The 16,613-nt window shown below is 56.8% G+C and overlaps 1 protein-coding gene across 9 annotated transcripts; it reads right to left on the reverse strand.

Annotated features, from left to right (window-relative positions):
• Positions 1–2,071: 2,071 nt before the first annotated feature.
• Positions 2,072–14,680, reverse strand: LOC149915693 (uncharacterized). 9 transcript variants are annotated; one of them, XM_090151757.1, is made up of 17 exons: positions 12,909–14,055; positions 11,836–12,747; positions 10,859–10,984; positions 8,877–9,100; positions 8,231–8,735; positions 7,682–8,147; positions 7,107–7,168; positions 6,399–6,552; positions 5,891–6,147; positions 5,486–5,556; positions 5,055–5,134; positions 4,821–4,932; positions 4,332–4,455; positions 3,621–3,758; positions 3,159–3,301; positions 2,829–2,954; positions 2,072–2,719 (listed from the first exon to the last, which is right to left on the reverse strand). In XM_090151757.1, exons 6-17 carry the CDS (start codon positions 7,758–7,760, stop codon positions 2,599–2,601), a joined length of 1,467 nt encoding a protein of 488 aa, XP_090007883.1. In that variant the 5' UTR covers positions 7,761–8,147; positions 8,231–8,735; positions 8,877–9,100; positions 10,859–10,984; positions 11,836–12,747; positions 12,909–14,055; the 3' UTR covers positions 2,072–2,598. The 9 variants fall into 9 exon arrangements, with proteins under 9 accessions (XP_090007883.1, XP_090007881.1, XP_090007888.1 ...); XM_090151755.1 differs by having other exon boundaries at positions 10,859–10,987; XM_090151762.1 differs by lacking the exons at positions 11,836–12,747; positions 12,909–14,055 and adding an exon at positions 14,074–14,680.
• Positions 14,681–16,613: the final 1,933 nt, after the last annotated feature.

Here is a 16,613-nt window from a genome sequence, read left to right on the forward strand (position 1 = left end):
CAGGGGTCAGACTGAGGGACTCCAGGGGTTGTAGGCGACCCGTGGTGGAGGTGGGGGGAAGGCAGTGAAATACCCTGGGTGGGGGACGGGGGGCACGGGGCCTGAAGCCTGAGTGGGGCTCGAAGGGCAGTGGGGGGCGAAGAAGACCGGGAGAGTGGGGGGACGGAGAGCCCTCAGGGATCTCCTGGGGAGGTGGGAGAGCGACTCGGGGGAGGGCAGAGCTCCAAGGATGGGATGCAACAGGCAGGCATCAAGATACTCCCCTCGATCCTCCTTCCAAGCGTCTCTCTATGCAATTATCTGGATATTTCCAACCATACAAACACCATAATCCTCAAAGGAAGAGGAGGGATTGATGTGGGGTGCTCTGTTCGGCAGCAGGGATTAGCACATCGGTTTAAGAACCAACGTGTGAGTTTAGCAAAAGGAACCCATGAGCGATAGTTCCGAAACTTTCCGTTTCGGCTTCAGGGGGGAGAACAGCCTCGTTTCTCCTCCGGAACTTCGCACGGGGACACAAATGAACGCTTCTCCCTTCTGCCTCGATGACTGTGCCTCGCAAGAAGCCTCGATCGCCGAGGTTCGCTGCTTCGGAGCTGTTCCAGCCAGAACCGCAGCGACCGACCGCGAGGTACGGGGGTTTTCGCTCGGTCCCCTCACCCAGGATCCCCGAGACAACAGAGCGGCCGGGCAGCTCTGGCGAGAGCGGCTGACGCGGCGGGGACGTCGCCAGGGCAACGGCTCTGCATCCGCGCCCCCGCCGAGAAGAAGCCTCTGGGAGGGCAGCCTCGCGTCGCTGCCCACCACAGACGGAGAGGAGGAGTCGGGCTGTGAGGATCAGGCGGGCTGTTTCAGCGAGGAGAAACCGTAAGCCGCCCGTACGCGGGACTACACCGCAAGGAGGGTTGCGATCGCTGTCGGTGAGCGGTAAGTGCGGGGGCTCCCGTTAACGAGCCGGCAACGGGGCGAGGGCAGAGCCAGCAGTACCGGCAGCGGGGCGGGGCTGATCAGTCACACCCCATTAGGCTATCGAGTAGTGTTAGTGTGCCCCCAGATGGACCCCTGGGGGACAGCGCTGGTGACCGGCCTCCGCCGGGATGTGGAGCCACTGACAACAACCCTCTGGCTTCCACCATCCAGCCAATTCTCTATCCACTCGAGAGGCTGCTCCTCAAATCCATCTCTCTCCAATTAGAGATAAGGATATGGGGCGGGACCATGTCAAAGGCATCACACAAGCCCAGGTGCATGACATCAGTTGCCCCTCCTTGGACCACCAGTGCCGGCACTCCCAATGTAGAAGGCCACCAGATGGCTCAGGCACGATCTGCCCTTGGTGAAGCTGTGCTGGCTGTCTTGGATCGCGTCCTCATCTCGCATGTGTCTGAGCATCTCTTCCAGGAGCATCCACTCCAAGATCTCCTTGTGCTCAGAGCTCTGCCTGGCAACCATCTGCCTTCCTTTCCCCTGTTCTGGATTTCCCTTCCAGCTGTGTTCCCCGTGAAAAGGCAAATGGTTTCTCACTGTACAGCTGTTCCAGTCAAGCTTAATGTGGCCTTCAGACTGCCAGCTCAAATCTTTGTCTCAGTGCTGTCAGAGAGAGAATGTAAATGTTCCCCTTGTGGACGGCAGTGTTGGTTTGAAACTCCCTGCCTACAGTTACAAGCAAATCCACCTTTGCAGAGCTCCTGGCAATACAGTTCCCAGCTGCAGGCAGGAGTGCTCACAAGCCCTCTGGGGAAAGGAGAGGCCTTTCAGAAGCCCTCATGTTCCCTATGCCCCTGCCTGCTCCTCGTCCCCACAGAGCTCCCCTGCGGTTCTCCCACGGAATTTCTGTTGCTGGGAGGGAGCTATGGGGATACGAGGGGACACATCAATTCTTCTGCACAGGAAGTGTGCACGGCCAGCAGAGATGGCTGCCGTCCTGGGAATCCGCTCTTGGAGAGCATGGGCCTACCGGGCCTTGGGAGCAGCTCTTGTTGCCACCCAAACTCCTCTCTCAAAGCACGGCTCCATCACATTAGTTGATGGCAACAGACACGACACCAGCAGACCGACTGGAAATAAGGCCAATTTATTTTTATTGGGACTACTGCGTCCAGGGCTGGGGCCCCAGTACAAGAAAGACGCAGAGCTTTGGATCGAATCCAGAGGAGGGCCACTAAGATGATCAGAGGGCTGGAGCACCTCTCCTATTGAGAAAGGTGGAGGGAACTGGGCTTGCTTAGTTTGGTGAGGAGAAGGCTCCGGGGAGACCTCATTGTGGCCAATTCTTGAAGGGAGGATATAAAGTGGAGGGGGAACGGCCGTTGACGAGGCTGGATAGTGACAGGACAAGGGGGAATGGTTTTAAACTGTGGAAGGGGGGGCAGAATTTGGTTAGATGTTAGCAGTTCTTCCCGCGGAGGGTGGTGACGTGCTGGAACAGCTTGCCGAGAGGTGGGGGATGCCCCATCCCTGGAGGCGTTCTAGGCCAGGCTGGATATGGCTCTGGGCAGCCCGGTCTGGTGGTCGGCGACCCCGCACATAGCAGGTGGGTTGAAACTAGACGACCTTCAATGCCCTTTTCAACCTAGGCCATTCAATGAGTCTTTGATTCTACGATCTTCCATTCACAGGTGGAAATCTGGACAGCTTCCCAGCCCCCTTGCCGAGAGCTCCACCGCGGTCACCACCGTTGGCTGCACCTTCCCCTCTGGAGCGACGCGAGCATCGAGCACTACGGAGGTGAAAAGAACAGCGCACGGAGCGTTACGGGCTGAGCGCAGGCAAGTAGTGCAGGCTGGGCTCCAGCCCGGCTCTCAGGATCTGCTGCCTGTGGAGCTTACCAGGGGAGCTGCCGCTTCAGCTCCAGCTTCTGCCGGTTTCTTTCCGCTGTGCTGGCAAAAGCCTCTTGCTGATGGAGGTGCGGCTCCAACCTTTGGAGCACCTGAGCCACTCGTGGGGAAAGGAGGCTGCAGCAGGAGGAGAAAGTCATCCCTTGGGCTCTGCTGAGCCCCCCTGCCTCTCCCCTCACCCAGCCCAGCATCCCCGTGCTGCCGCGTGTCCCCACCCTTGCACCCCGCCAGAGTTTTTGGCCGGGCCGTGCCTGTCCCCGAGCTGCAGGGTCACAGCTGCCCGAGTGCCTCAGGCAGCCAGCAGAGCCCGCACACACTTACTCAGCATGCAGTGCCAGCTTGGTCGCTGTTCCCATTTTACTTCCCGGCAGAGGATCCACATCCTTCCTCCACCTCCTCTCCACTTGCTGTCCCCTGGGCTGGGCTGGAGGATGCGGAGCACGCATGCTCTGCCTGGCCATCAGCTGCCAAAGAGGAGACGCTGTCAGCAAAGTGGCTGGGAGCACGGGGCTGTTTCTCAGAAGCCCTCTGTCAAGGGCCCTGCAGCAGGCCTCGGCAAGCAGGAGACTTGGCCCTGCCAGCCCACGGCTGCCCGCCGCCCTTCCCTTCTCCCTGCAGGGCTCTCCCTGTGAGGTGCCAAGCTCTCCTCCCAGGGAGGAGCAGGCCAGCCCCTGCCATGCTGCACGGCGCCTGTCCCACTCCCCACCCCCTCAGTCCTGCTGAGCTCGCAGCCTGGCTCAGAGGATGGCGGCTGTTGCCAGCAGGCTCGATCCCTGACAGTACCTGGGGTGGACGCTGGTCCGCCCCTACGCTCCAGCCTTCCCACACCGCCCTTTCTGCCCGTGCTTGCTCTACTTGCTGCTGGTGCATGGGCCACGTGCGGTCTACTTCTTTCCACAATGCAGACACTTCCCGGAGCTCCTGCAGAGACACAGCAGCATACAGGATCAGCCTCAGCCCCTGGGACTTTCCTTCAGCTCCACGCTCCTGCTCCTCGCCTCTGGCAGCCGGTCAGCACTGTTTTGTCCCTGAAAGACCAGGGGCCCTAAAGGCAGGACGGGATCCGCAACTTGTAGCAAACGTGGCTCAGAGGTCGTATTCCACTCTCATGGCCCCTGCTCAAAATCAGAGTGCTGTGGCAGGTGGCAGGCCAGGAGGCGAGAAAAGATAGGGAAGGTGTGCAGCACCCTCCATCTACTGAAGAGGAGCTGAAGGAGCGGGTAGAAATGTGAAATGATGGCACCCCAAGGGCTGTGCTCCAGGTCACTGCACACACAGAGGCTTTTGCTTCCCTCCCTGTGGAAGCACTCAAGGCCAGGCTGGGTCAGGTTTAGAGCAACCTGGTCTAGAGACAGGTGTCCCTGCCTACAGCAGGGGATTGGAACTAGGTGGTCTGAGTGGCCCCTTCCAACCCAAACTTCTCTATGATTCTACCATTCTGTCATTTGTGCAGTCTCAAGCAGCACAGTCCCCGTAGCAAGGCAGGGCCGGTACCTGCAGCACCCTCTTAGACTCCTCTGTGGCAGGGAGTGCAGTGCTGGTCTGGGCAGGAGTAGATGCTTCCTTCTGTCCCGCTGTCTTCGTCCTGCGGGAGCTGCCTGCACATGGCGGGAGCGCGCTGCAAACAGACACAAGAGGAGTCTGCAGGAGCCCAGGGCACCTCAGTCTCCCCCCGTGCTCCCACAGCTGTAAAGATGGGCTCCGGTGCAGTGCGGAGAGACCCCTGAAGGGAGAAGAGCTTCTGCCATCAATGGGGATCAGCATTCAGCTCCCCCAGGGATCGGGGGCCAGGGTGGAACATGAAGCTGGTGTGTCTGCCTCGAGCAATTGTGCCACGTGCTTGCCATCCCTGGAGAGAACGGCTCCCACTGGGACACGTGTGTCAGGAGCCTTTCTGGGTGCTGAGAGCTGGCAGCTCCAAAGGGGAGGCTACTCCTACACGAGCACACGCATCTCCTTCTTCTTTTCACCCAAGGCTCTCACCTGGCAGAAGGCTCCTTCGCCACATCTTTCTGCCTTGAGCTTGGCTTGCGCTGCAGCAGCATGGAGGGGGGAAGTGTCTTCCGCCTCTGCAGCAGCCTGCCGGCAGAGCCCCCTGGAACCAAGACAGAAAGAAGTTCTTCAGAGCAGCCCAACGGACACAGCACGTGAACCTGGATCCAGCCACCCGGCACGGGACAGGGCCCACCTCCCTACAGCTGGGACCCGTTCCCTCACCTCTACTCATCTTCCGCTCTACTGCAGCTTTCTTTTCCGCGGCAACCTCTGCTCTGCTCTTTTCCACAGTGAGCTGAAACCTGGAAACAAAGAGTGACAACCCTTGAAGAAGGATGACCTCCTACCCATGCAGCTGTTGGCGGTATTTATCTATGTGCTATGCAAAGCGTGGCATCCTTTTCCTTCCTGGCCATGCCAAACCAGCACACGTAGCCCAAATTCCTCTGCACGTGCAGTCCATTCTCTCTGATGAGAATCGGGACAGCTTGGGCACCAGTAACACAACCATGATTCCCAGGAGCCAGACTTTCCAGGATTTCTACCCAACTGGATGCCGAGCACGGAGACCCAGCAGGGCACGTCTCAGAGGAGGAGGTGGGAAATAAGCCTGTCTCCTGGCCAGCTAAGTGCTGCAGAGGAAATGCGCTCACCTCGGGAACACCCGGATCCCATGGGCAGTGGTCTCTGGCCCGAAGTCAGCAGAATCTTCTGTCCAAAATCTCTGCAAAGGGACACAGACCTGCTGGAGGCTTGCCAAGGCCATTTTTTCATGGCTCTTCTTGACAGGAAGCAAGCCTGGCTCCCATGCCAAGAGAAAGCTGCTCTCCACCAAAGCCTCTTCCGTGAACATCAGAGCTTTGTTCTGCTCTGAAGGAGCAGGATGGCCAAATAGAGAGGCTGTGCAAGAGCACTGCCAGGCTTTCTGCAGGGGCAGAGATCCAGGAAATCTCTTTGCTAGTGGAGAAAGCCGTGGGGACAAGCATTGGACTGGCCTGCCACATCCAGGCTGGCCAGCAGTGATCTGATGGCGCACCCTCAAAACCTCCTCAACTTACAGTGCGGAACAGAGAAAGGATGGTGGCATTGCTTTCCAGCGTTGCAATGCAGCTGCAGAAGAACCTCATGAGGAGGAAGTCGTCTTGGCACGTCATAACGCCGATGTTCTTAAAGACAAATGAGACGGGCTCCCTGTTCCTCAGGAGGTGACAGTATAAGAGCACGCTCTCTCGCACGCAGCGCAGCACCACGTTCAGCGGGACGCCGGAGGCTCGCGAGAGCTGCCGGTAGTTGAGCGACTCAATCTTGACATCGTCTGCAAGGAGAAGGCACAGCCTCACTGCCACAGCAAGCCACATTCCCATGCAACATGATCGTGACCAAATCCCATAGAAAAGGTCTTTCGGAGAAACAGCTCTTGAGCTGTGGTTCCTTCGGGATGAACTCACGCTGTACCCCGAGCTTTGCAGACAATTCTCTGCTGCTCCCGGCCATTTCCAGAGAGCAGGGATAACACACCCAGCCAGACGTGGGACAGGAAGGGGAAGGTGGCTGCTGCCTTCTCACCAGGGATGATGTCATTGGGTGACTGGAGGTCCTGCAGCCACAGCACCCCGATGTCCAGCTGGAAGACAGGCCTTAGCACCGAAACTGCCTCTTCTTTGCTGTGGAATTGCTCTCGGACCCCAGCAAAGACCCCGAGCCCCGGAACCAGGACTCCCTGCACGGGGAAAAGACAGAAAGGCTGACGAGTGTGTACTTTAGGGGCGGCAAAAGCCACAAACATCAAGAGCATGGGGTCACTGCTCTCCGCCCTCCCCACTCCTGATGGACAGCAGGGTGAGATGGGGCTCTCTGGAAAGCTTTGGAAAAATCTGTGATCCCTGCAAGACAGTCACCTTCGCATAGTATTTCCCAACATCCTTTGGCTAGAGAAGAGCCCGGGCATTTACAGCACAGGGCTTAAGCCTGGGACTTATTCCCAAGGACATCCTTGGCATAGGGCCAGAAAAAATCCCCCACCCATTTCTCCCTTGGCTCTCCCCGTTCTGATCACAGGGCAGAGCAAAGCCCCTGCGTGTGCCGAACGTTTGCTCAGGGCAGCTCTGGCCTTGGGTTTCCCTCCCAGTTGGCCAACAGGCTGCTCTGGGCACCCGGCTTGGGCTCAGAGTGCTGCTCAGTGTGGTGCTCAGGGAGGGACTGCTCTGTGAGGCCCACACTCTTGGCGGGACTGAACCTCTCTCCAGGGCAAGGGCCACCAGCATACCAGCCCACCTTGTCCAGCTTCATCTGTTCCAGGATGTAATCAGACACGGCATCCCAGACCGCCACAATCTCTGCAAAGGAAAGAAAAGACATGTCATGCTCCAGGACAGCCTCTTCACAACTGCTTGGCAAGCTCCTCACACAGACAGTGATCGATACAGGCACACGCACACACCCCAGAAAAGCACCGCCATGGCTAGCGGAGCTGGGCTTTGCTCTGATTTCAGCCTTATTCAGGGCCCCGAGGGGAAACGGGGACATAGGAAACCTGTGGGACACAGGATGCCTTTCCTCCCAGAGCAGGAACCTACGGAAACACCTGTAGGTGTGTTCTCCCAGGGAAACCTGGTCTTGGACTGCCCTATCACAGGGGACTGAGCATGCCTAAAGGAACCTGGGGGCTCTGGGCAGCTCTACTATTGGGACCTGGCTGCCACGTGGTCCCCAGAAGAGCTGGACCCTTGGGCAGGGCTCTTGCAGCAGCCCCCAGCCATGCCCAGCCAAGCACAGAGAGCAGGAGCTGAGGCTTTGGACAGCTAACAGCCCCGTGCGATGCCTTGGGAAGGGAGTCCGGAAAGCCTTACCTTTGGTAGAGAGTTCCAGCAGCGTTGGGAACGTGTAGACCAGCTCCGAGCTGAGGCTCACAGTCCAGCAGCCTTCCATGTCGCTGGCCGACAGCCCTCAGCTCAGAACTAAGGATGCCCTCCACAAACAAGGCTCCTCAACCAACCAACAATTCTCCGCAAAGTGCCCCTGCTCCTCCACGTGTCAACAAAGGTCACCCAGTGCAGCCTTGCTGCCCCTGAGCCAACTCCTGACCGCAGAAGGACAGAGCCCCTGAGCAGTGCTGCAGCAGCGCCCAGGCCTTGCAGGGAAGTGCTGGCACTGATGCTGCCCTGCGGAAGATCTCCTTGTGATGCAGCGCATCGCACTGTGACATCAGCCCGGGTCACCTGGAGCTCTGTTGGGTCACTGGCATGGAGAGGAGATCTCCTCTTCCAGGAGGAGTTCCAGTTAACTTACTGAATTCTGTTATGAAAGAACGCAAGCCTAACTTTAATGGCTTAGTAAGAGAAGTTGTTTCACGTCTGCTTAATAAACAAAAACCTGTGCGTTCACAGGCACACACACACCTCACGAGGTTGAAATATCATTATTGACAGTCACCGTGGTTTACTCGGCAAATGGCACGAGAACTTGCCACGTGTCATACAGGCTGAAGCTGGTGAGCTGCTGGCGACGCACAACGATGATGACACTGCATCACGGCTGTGCCACGCTGATGTCACATGTGGTCTCCTCTGGTGGTGGCACAGAGTTCACCACCGTGTGTGTCCCCGTCCTCGTGGCAGACAATGATGGGCACCAGAGGGCTCCAGTGTCACTGAGTCCGGCTGTAGGCAGGCCTGGAGGGGTGACAAAGGACAGCAAGAGGCTCAGAGACAGCACGGTGACAACGCGGGGCCACCAGTGCCTACCTCTGTGTGGTGATCACAGCACAGGGAATAATGTCATCCAAGGGATGGTGACACACGAGTGATGGCGACACCGGATGACGGTAACAACAGTGACAGCCAGGGATGGGGACACTGCATCACGGCTGTTCCACATCGAGGTCACCCTGTGTCACGGTGTTACCTGAAGACAGTGACACTCGATGACACCCAATGGCATCCAGTGAAGGTGATACCCAACGATGGTGACACCACCAACCCCATGTCACACCCCACGTGTCCCCCAACTGTCCCCAGCCCCCCTCCCTGTACCCCTCCTCGTCACCTCTTCAATGAGGATGGCACCGCGCTGCAGTTGTGCCACCATGGCAGGGGGGACAGCTTGGGACAGTCATGGACAGCCAGGGTGACAGCGACACCAGGCTCCAGGAGCTGTAGGACGCTGATGGGGCTCTCGAGGTAGACGGGTTGGTACGGCCCCAGATTCCATGGTTACAGTGACAGTGTGGACTTCGGGACAGGCGGTTGTCCCGGTGCTGGCATCCGGTGCTGGGACCGGGGGGGGGGGGGGGGGGCAGACAGGTGGACCCTGGGGGTCAAAACGGGGGAGGCACAGAGGGGAGGGGTGGGCACCTTCGGCCCACGGAGCCGAGCGCGTTCCACCGCCGCCTCCTCCTCTCCCTCCCTCCCTCCGCCGCTCGGGCGCGTAGCGCTTCCCCACGCCGCTCTTCCTTCCCTCCACCCCCTGCCGCTCCTCCCTTTTCTCCCCCCGGCCCCCTCCGGGCCCCGTCCTCCCTCCCCACCGGCTCCGCTCCCTCCCCCGGCTCCCGGGGGTCTAGCCGAGCTGCCCTCCCCCTTCACCGCCCCTACCCGGCACCGCGCCCCTTTCCCCGGGCCGTGCCGGGGATTACGCGCAAATCGCCTCGGCCTTAACCCTGTTTGCGGCCGCTCGGGCTGTCGGGGAGCTCCCGGGGTGTGCGGACGGCCCTTCACGCCGCCTCTCCGTTGCCCCGGACCGGACCGGACCGGACCGGCGACCCCCGGCCCTCATCGAGCGACCTTCGAGCTCGGCGCCCCCTAGACTCGCAGGAGGGGCCCGAGGGGGTGAGAGCATAAAGGGCAGCCCTACTGAGCAGCCCCTTGCCCCCGCTGGGGGATCTGGGCTCAGCAGCTGGTCCCGCGTATAGGGCGAGCACTGCGATGTAGTCCTTCGAGGCATGGGTCGGGACGCGATCCGTGGCTGGGACGTGGGCTGGGACATGGGCCCTGCGTTAAATGCAGAGCAGAGATGGACACCGTGTGCATCCGTTCATGGGGGCACCACGCCTTAAGGAGCAGCACATTTCTCTGCCCTCCACCAAGCCTTTTATTGACACACTGAGTGTTTACTTGGAGGCTTCTCAGTTTACGAGTTACCAGCATACCCTTGAACCAGCATACCAGCCAACGTCTCATGGCTCTTCAAGTGGAGCTCATGTCTCCTACAAACTCAACCCTTTCACTGATTGTTTTTTTCCTCTTGCTGTACAACAGCAGGGTATGTGAAAGAGCAGAATTTCAGAGGAGATAGGAAACAAAGCTCCATCACCACGTGAAGCCACGCTGTTCTTTTCTCCAGCATTGCTGTGTTGCTTTCGTTCCAGCCTGCCCTTTTGAGTTCACAGCTGCCAGGTTTGATCACAGAAAGTAATCACTGGGTTGTCTACTTGGTAAGTGCAAACATCAGGAAAGCAGTTGGAATTCACAAGAATAGAAGAAAGGAAATTGCATTGCTAATATTTAAAGATATAGTCATTTTCTTTGTGGTTTTAGGCTTTCATACAGAGCATTAGGATACTGCAAACTGAGGGTAGTTTGCAAGAAGTAGCAATTTTTGCCTCTCCTGCCCTCCCTCTCAGTAAAAAGGTGAAGTACCTTCTGTATTTTACTAAGCCTACTAAGTTAAAGTGGTGCACCACTAACTCAAGCCCAAAGAAGTGCTGCAGTGGTATAGCTCATCGGGAGACTGAAACTGCTGCAGCTCTTCCAGCAATAGAAAAAAAGAACTATTTTTGTTGACCGTGAGTTTATGAGTGGTCTGTTGTTGAATTGCTTTTGTTGAAGGGTTGTAACCTCAGAAGGGAGCAAGCCAGATGACTGACAGCAGGTTACTTTTTTGATGATGGTGAGAAATTGCATGTGGTTGTCCGAGGATGTTTGGTCTCCTTCCCTTTACCCCCAGGTGAGAGATACTGCTAAGGAATACCATCCTACAAAAGCCTGTAGACTAAGAATTGGTGTCAGAGTCATATTAGCTCCCCTACTTACCACGTGATGCACTGGATAATCACACGACTGCTGTTCTGTATCCTTTGACATCATCCAGCCTCTGTAGCCATGGCCATGCTTTGTGGCAGAAGTGGTCTGCTATTAAATATTTGTCATCCTTGCACCCTGCTGAACCACAAAAGCCAAAAACAAGAAACAAGACTCTTATTTAAGCTACTTCTTCAGCTCCAGCCCTATACATATTCTACTACCTTAAAGTTCAAACCGGTTCTTGGTGTCCCTTTTGCCCCATTTTTTATTTCATATGCCTTAAATCTTACAGCTGTGACTAGATAGATAGACAATTTTGTTCACCTCATTTCATCCCCTGGAGTTCAAAACTTAGTTTCCATTAGTGGAAAGCTAGTATAGGCCCCTGAAGACTACAACAACCTACTTAAGCTTAAGGTATGTTTCAAGGTCGTGTTGGATAAGGAGGAAAGAAATCAGCTCCTACTAGCTAATGAAAACTGCAATGTCATTTCAGATCAGGCCTGCCAGTTTGGGCTCCAAGATGCCAAATTTGTTTTTTCACTTCTTTTTGTTCAGGGGATAGATTCAAACCTGCTGACAAGCCTGCCCTTAGTGATTTCCCCTCATGTGAGCTTTGCTCACCCTATCTGAGAGCCCCATTTTACAGAGACCAAGGTCTGTGCACTGCTTGACAGAACTAACTGAAAATCACAGGCCAAGTACTCCTCTAAAAACATGTAATTCTGTCAAAGCAGACATGGAATTTGAGGACAGGTGTCAAAACCACAGGATTATTTATTTATTTCTTTGTTTATTTTTAGGGGCATGCTGCTGTGTTTGCAGAGGGGCAAGAGAACTGAAGGCAAGGGAACTTAAGTTGAGGAGGTGCTGCCCACTAAAATAAACCATGGCACCTGTCCCCTGAAGGAAGGGGGTGGTGGTCTGGGAGGAAACCTTCCAGAGGTCTACGGTTGAACCAGATGATATTCATGGCCTTTTCCTACCTTAACGATTCTGTGAGTCCAGAATTCAGAGAGCAATCTTCACAGCTGGCCTGGGAGCAGGAAGTGAGCATATAGCTGGTCTGCCAAACTGCATCAAAACATCTCCATGAGGGGAGATGGAGTTTGTTTCATTTCATCCTGGTTTTTTGACTTCGTTCCAAGTTGTGTCTTTGTGTGTTGTTTTTATTTTCTTTTCCTTCAAGTTTTTCCACTTAGTCTAGACGTTTGGGTTTGAATTTCTCAGTAGTCCGCTGTATACGCTGCGTTCAAAGATGTCTCATATCCTTCTGTCTCTTCTGTTCCCTGCCCTTAATGACTCAGTGAGAACTGGATCAACAGAGTGAATGCTTCATTATTGACTTTTTTTTTTTTTTTTTTTTAAACATGAAACGCATTGAAAATAGTAACACATGCCTGCCTTCTCTAAGCAAAATATTTTGGCTGTGTTGGACACGCTGAAACATACAGATTTTGAATTCAATGCAAATGTTTTGTTTAGACATTGACAACAAAACCCCCATCTCTTGAAGTACTTCCATTCTTCATGGAAAACAAACAAACAAACAAACAAAACAACAAAAAAGCCTTTCCATTGAAGAACTTGCCATTTTCTTTCCCTAAATTGAGGCAGGAAGACCTTAAAACAATGATTTTTCTTCATATTTTTTTTTTCCAGCATTGCCTTCAGCATGTACCATATAAAGAATATATGCTAATGTTCATCAACTGATGCTAGCATCAAATTTCCTTCTTTTCTTGGCACATAATACGCACGCCTACTTTGAGTAAATTCTTCAAGGAAATGTTGCTCATTCTCCTCATAGTAGATATGCCAGTTGGATTCTTTTCTGTTAAGTAATTTTGGATGACATCCAAAGGTAAGGTTTGATCAACGGGGTAACGGGGTAGTTCCTGCCAGACAGATAGGTGGTAACAACCCACAGGAAATGGATTACAAGCAGAGAAAAAAGCACTTAGTTTTCAACCCTTCAGATAGAGCCAAAGTAACACAATGGGTTAAGGAACACATTTAAAACTAAAGGTATGTTTTATTATTGGCCAAATCCTGATACCTGTCTTGAAGCCCGCTCCTTTCTCTTTGTGAGGGCATTCAGACAAAATGCTGTAGAAGTTCTGGATTTCTCCCACTTCACAGTGTCTGTTGCTTGGGAATATTTCGTGCAAGGAACCTGAAAAAATGCTTTCGCCCACACTTTCTTCACAGGCTTTTTCCACCTTGTGCTTTTTCTTGTCGTTATTATTCCTCTTGTTACTGTAATTGCTGCTTCTGTATGTATCTGTACAAGACAGGATGCTTTTAAACAGTTCCCCACTGTTTTCAGTGTCACAAGGTGGAAGTTATTAATGCAGCTGGCAGGAATGTGTCTGTTGCCTTAGGGAAGGGCTGCAGGAAGCAAGAAATTGCAGTGAGAAGAAAGCCCTGCCCTCAGAAAAGAATTTTAGTGAAGGACCAGCAGAGGTATGGAGGGACAACCCACCTGCCACTTCATTGCCTTCTTCTTGTTTTACTTCCCCTTCTCAGTATTTTTTCTCAGATGTTAGCATCTCCTACTTTCTCTGTTGTTCTACTGACTTGATTCGGAGATATCTAGCAGGAGGTTGATGTGTTTCTCATTCAGTATTGTCAGGGCATTAGGAAAAGTATTAACAGCAGGTTGTGTGTTTATGGCCTCAAGTTGTGCCAGGAAGATTCAGATTGGACATTAGGAAAAATTTCTTCTTCAAAGGTGTGGTTAGATGCTGAAATGGGCTGCCCAAAGAGATGGTGGAGTCACCTTCCCAGGAGGTGTTCAGAAAACATTTAGATGTCGTACTGAGGGACATGGTTTAGTGGGGAAATATTGGTGGTAGGTGGATGGTTGGACTGGATGATCTTGAAGGTCTTTTCCAACCTTGGTGATTTGATGATTTGATGATGATGAAGAGGACTACAGTGATCAGAATGGGGGAACTGGAAGGGGGAAAAAGGGGAGGGGAGGCGCAACCCCGGGGGTCACACAGAGCGACGGGGGAGGTTGTGGGCGACCAGTGGCGGGGGGAGGGCAGGAGGGCAGTGAAATACACGGGGCGGGGGAGGCGGGGAGACACAGGGCAGCTGCCCCCGCCGAGCGGAAGCCCCGAGCGCCACAGAGACCCCGCGGGGCCAACGCAGAGCGGCACGTGGCCCCCAGCCCCCTTAACCCCGGCCCCGCCCCGGTGCCCCCCCCGAACACCCACCTGTAGAAGCTGAGGCGGCGCTCGGAGCCCCGGGGTGCGCCGCCCCACTTCCGCACGGCCGCCTCCTCCTCGGGTCGCGGGGCTGGTGACGTCACCCAGCGGGGACGGCGCGGCGCACGCGCTGAGGCGCTGTCGCCACGGGGACGCCATCACGCATGCGCTGTCGCCGGGGGGGCGGCTTTACGCGCTGCAATGAGGGAGGGCGCGCCGTCTCCACGGCATCAGATGGAAAACGGCGCTTGGAGACTGCAGCTGCGGGGCAGCAGCTCAGCACAGCGCTGCCGATGACTGGAGCCGAGCGAGAAGCGGACTCCGCTGGGCCGGACTCCGTGCCGGGCTCGAACGCGCCTCGATCCGCGCGATCGCTCCCTCTCTTCCGGGGCTGCCCGGCTCAGCCAGGAGCCGCTCCCGGACACCGGGCGGGTCCCGCCTCTCGCGGTCAGCCGCCGCTTCTCGCAGCCCGGCAGCGCCTCGCCGCAACGACGGAGGACGGCTCGGTTCCCCCTCCGAGGACAGCCGGATTCTGACGGGGGACGGACGGGGCCGGCGGCGGTGCCCCCGCGCCGCCTTCCCCCGACCGCGCGGCGTCCCCGAGGGCGGCGGCGGGGCAGCGGGGCAGCGGAGCGGCGGAGCGCCGCTTTCCCCGCACGGAGCCCCGCGGCTCCTCCATCCCGCCGGCGCCATCGGCATCACCATGGCGGCGGCCCCGCGTCCGCAGCCGCCATTGGCGGAGAGCCCGCGCTCGGCCCCGCCTCCTCCGCTCTGCCATTGGTCGGTGCGCCGAACGGGGCGGGCGCTCCGCGCGGGGTCCTTTCTGTCCGCGGGCGCGCCGTCATTGCGACATCACCGCGCGCGTTCCCATGGCCCCAGCCCGGCTGCCCTCGCGATGCCTGCCGTCGTGCGCCCGCTCCGCTTCCGGGGCCTCGGCTGCGGCTGCGGGAGGAGGGCGGGGACGTGGGGGACCTCAGCGAGGCCGGGCCCGCCCCGCCCCGCTCCGCCCCGCCCCGCTCCGTGCGGGCCTTGCTGGAGAGCGGCGAGCGCGGGCTGGCGGCCGCCGGCAGGTGGGGGAGCGGGGCGTCCGGGCGGGCGGCGCGGCCCGGCGGTGGCGTGGGGAACCCGCTGGAGACGAGCGGCTCCGGGGCACCTTGGCGTCCCGCTGCAGGCGGCGGTCGCGGTGCCGGCCCGAGGCCGGCGCTGTGCGGGGCGGGGCTGAGCGCGGGGCGATCAGCTGCTGCTGCTGCTGCTGATGCTCGGCCGGCTTCTCGGCCGCCTGCGCAGGGCGCTGCTGGCTCGCGTTCAGCCGAGCGTCGGCCCGCAGCTCCGGATCCTTTTCCTCCACGCGGCCTTCCGGCCGCTCTGCCCCAAGCCCGCAGCGATGCCTGGGGTCGTTGTGACCAAAGTGCGGGACCCGGCGTGTGGTGGTGTCGAACCTCGTGCCGTTGGCATCAGCCGTCGATCGGCCTGACCGGAGCCCTCTGCAGGGTCTTTGGAATCCTTAGGCAGATTATAGGCGGATGGCGTAGCTGAGGGGCGATGGGAGACAGGGAGGGGAGCATCCTGCCGTGCCACCGGCAGCCCGGGGACCACGTGCTGTGGGTGCCGGCACGAAGCTCCTCCATCCGTCAGCACGGGAGCTGCGGTTCTGGCTGCAGCGGCAGGAACTCAGCGCAGCCCTGCAGAGAGCGGTCCGGCAGCACGAGAAGAAGATGACGGCCGTGGAGTGCGAGAGCCTCAGCAGCGTCTGCAGCCCGCGAGGAGCTGAGCGGGGCTGGTAGGAGGAAGCTGTGGGAGTCCTGGGGAGGGACTCCCAGAATAGCAGCGTGAGTGGCAGGATCAGCTGCTTCCTCCTGACACCGTTTCCTTTGAGAAGCCAGTCCCCATTGTCACATCTGTGGGGTTGCACAGAACGCACAGGCATGTGGTAAGTTTAGGTTGGATATCAGGACAAACTTCTAAACAGTAAGGGTTGTTGAGCACTGGAATGGGCTCCCTGGGGAGGTGGTTGAGTCACCATCCCCAAACATGTTTAAAAACTGTTTGGATGTGGTGCTCCGGGACATGATTTAGAGGAGGGTTGTTAGAGTTGGGGTACTTTGCTCAGGTCATGGTTGGACTCGATGCTCTTGAAGGTCTTTTCCAACGTGAGCGATTCTGTGATTCTGCAGGGACACAGTGTGTTGGACTGCTGTTTGTTGCAGAGCACCAGCACAGGGCAGGACTGGGGACTGGGAAGATCACAGAAGATCGCAGAAACACCAAGGTTAGAGAAGACCTGTAAGATCATCCAGTCCAACCGTCCACCTATTACCAATAGTTCTCACTAAACCATATCCCTCAACACGAAATCCAAACGTTCCTTGAACACCTCCAGGGTCGGTGACTCCACCACCTCCGTGGGCAGCCCATTCCACTGCCTGACCACTCTTTGAGAGAAGTAGTATTTCCTAACGTCCAGCGTAAATCTCCCCTGGTGCAGCTTGAAGCCATTCCCTCTAGTTCTGTCACCAGTTACATGAGAGGAGAGGCCAACACCCAGCTCA

The sequence above is a fragment of the Phasianus colchicus genome, chromosome 16, assembly GCF_987193195.1.
Source record: "Phasianus colchicus chromosome 16, bPhaCol1.hap1.1, whole genome shotgun sequence".
In the NCBI taxonomy this organism is placed as follows: domain Eukaryota; kingdom Metazoa; phylum Chordata; class Aves; order Galliformes; family Phasianidae; genus Phasianus; species Phasianus colchicus.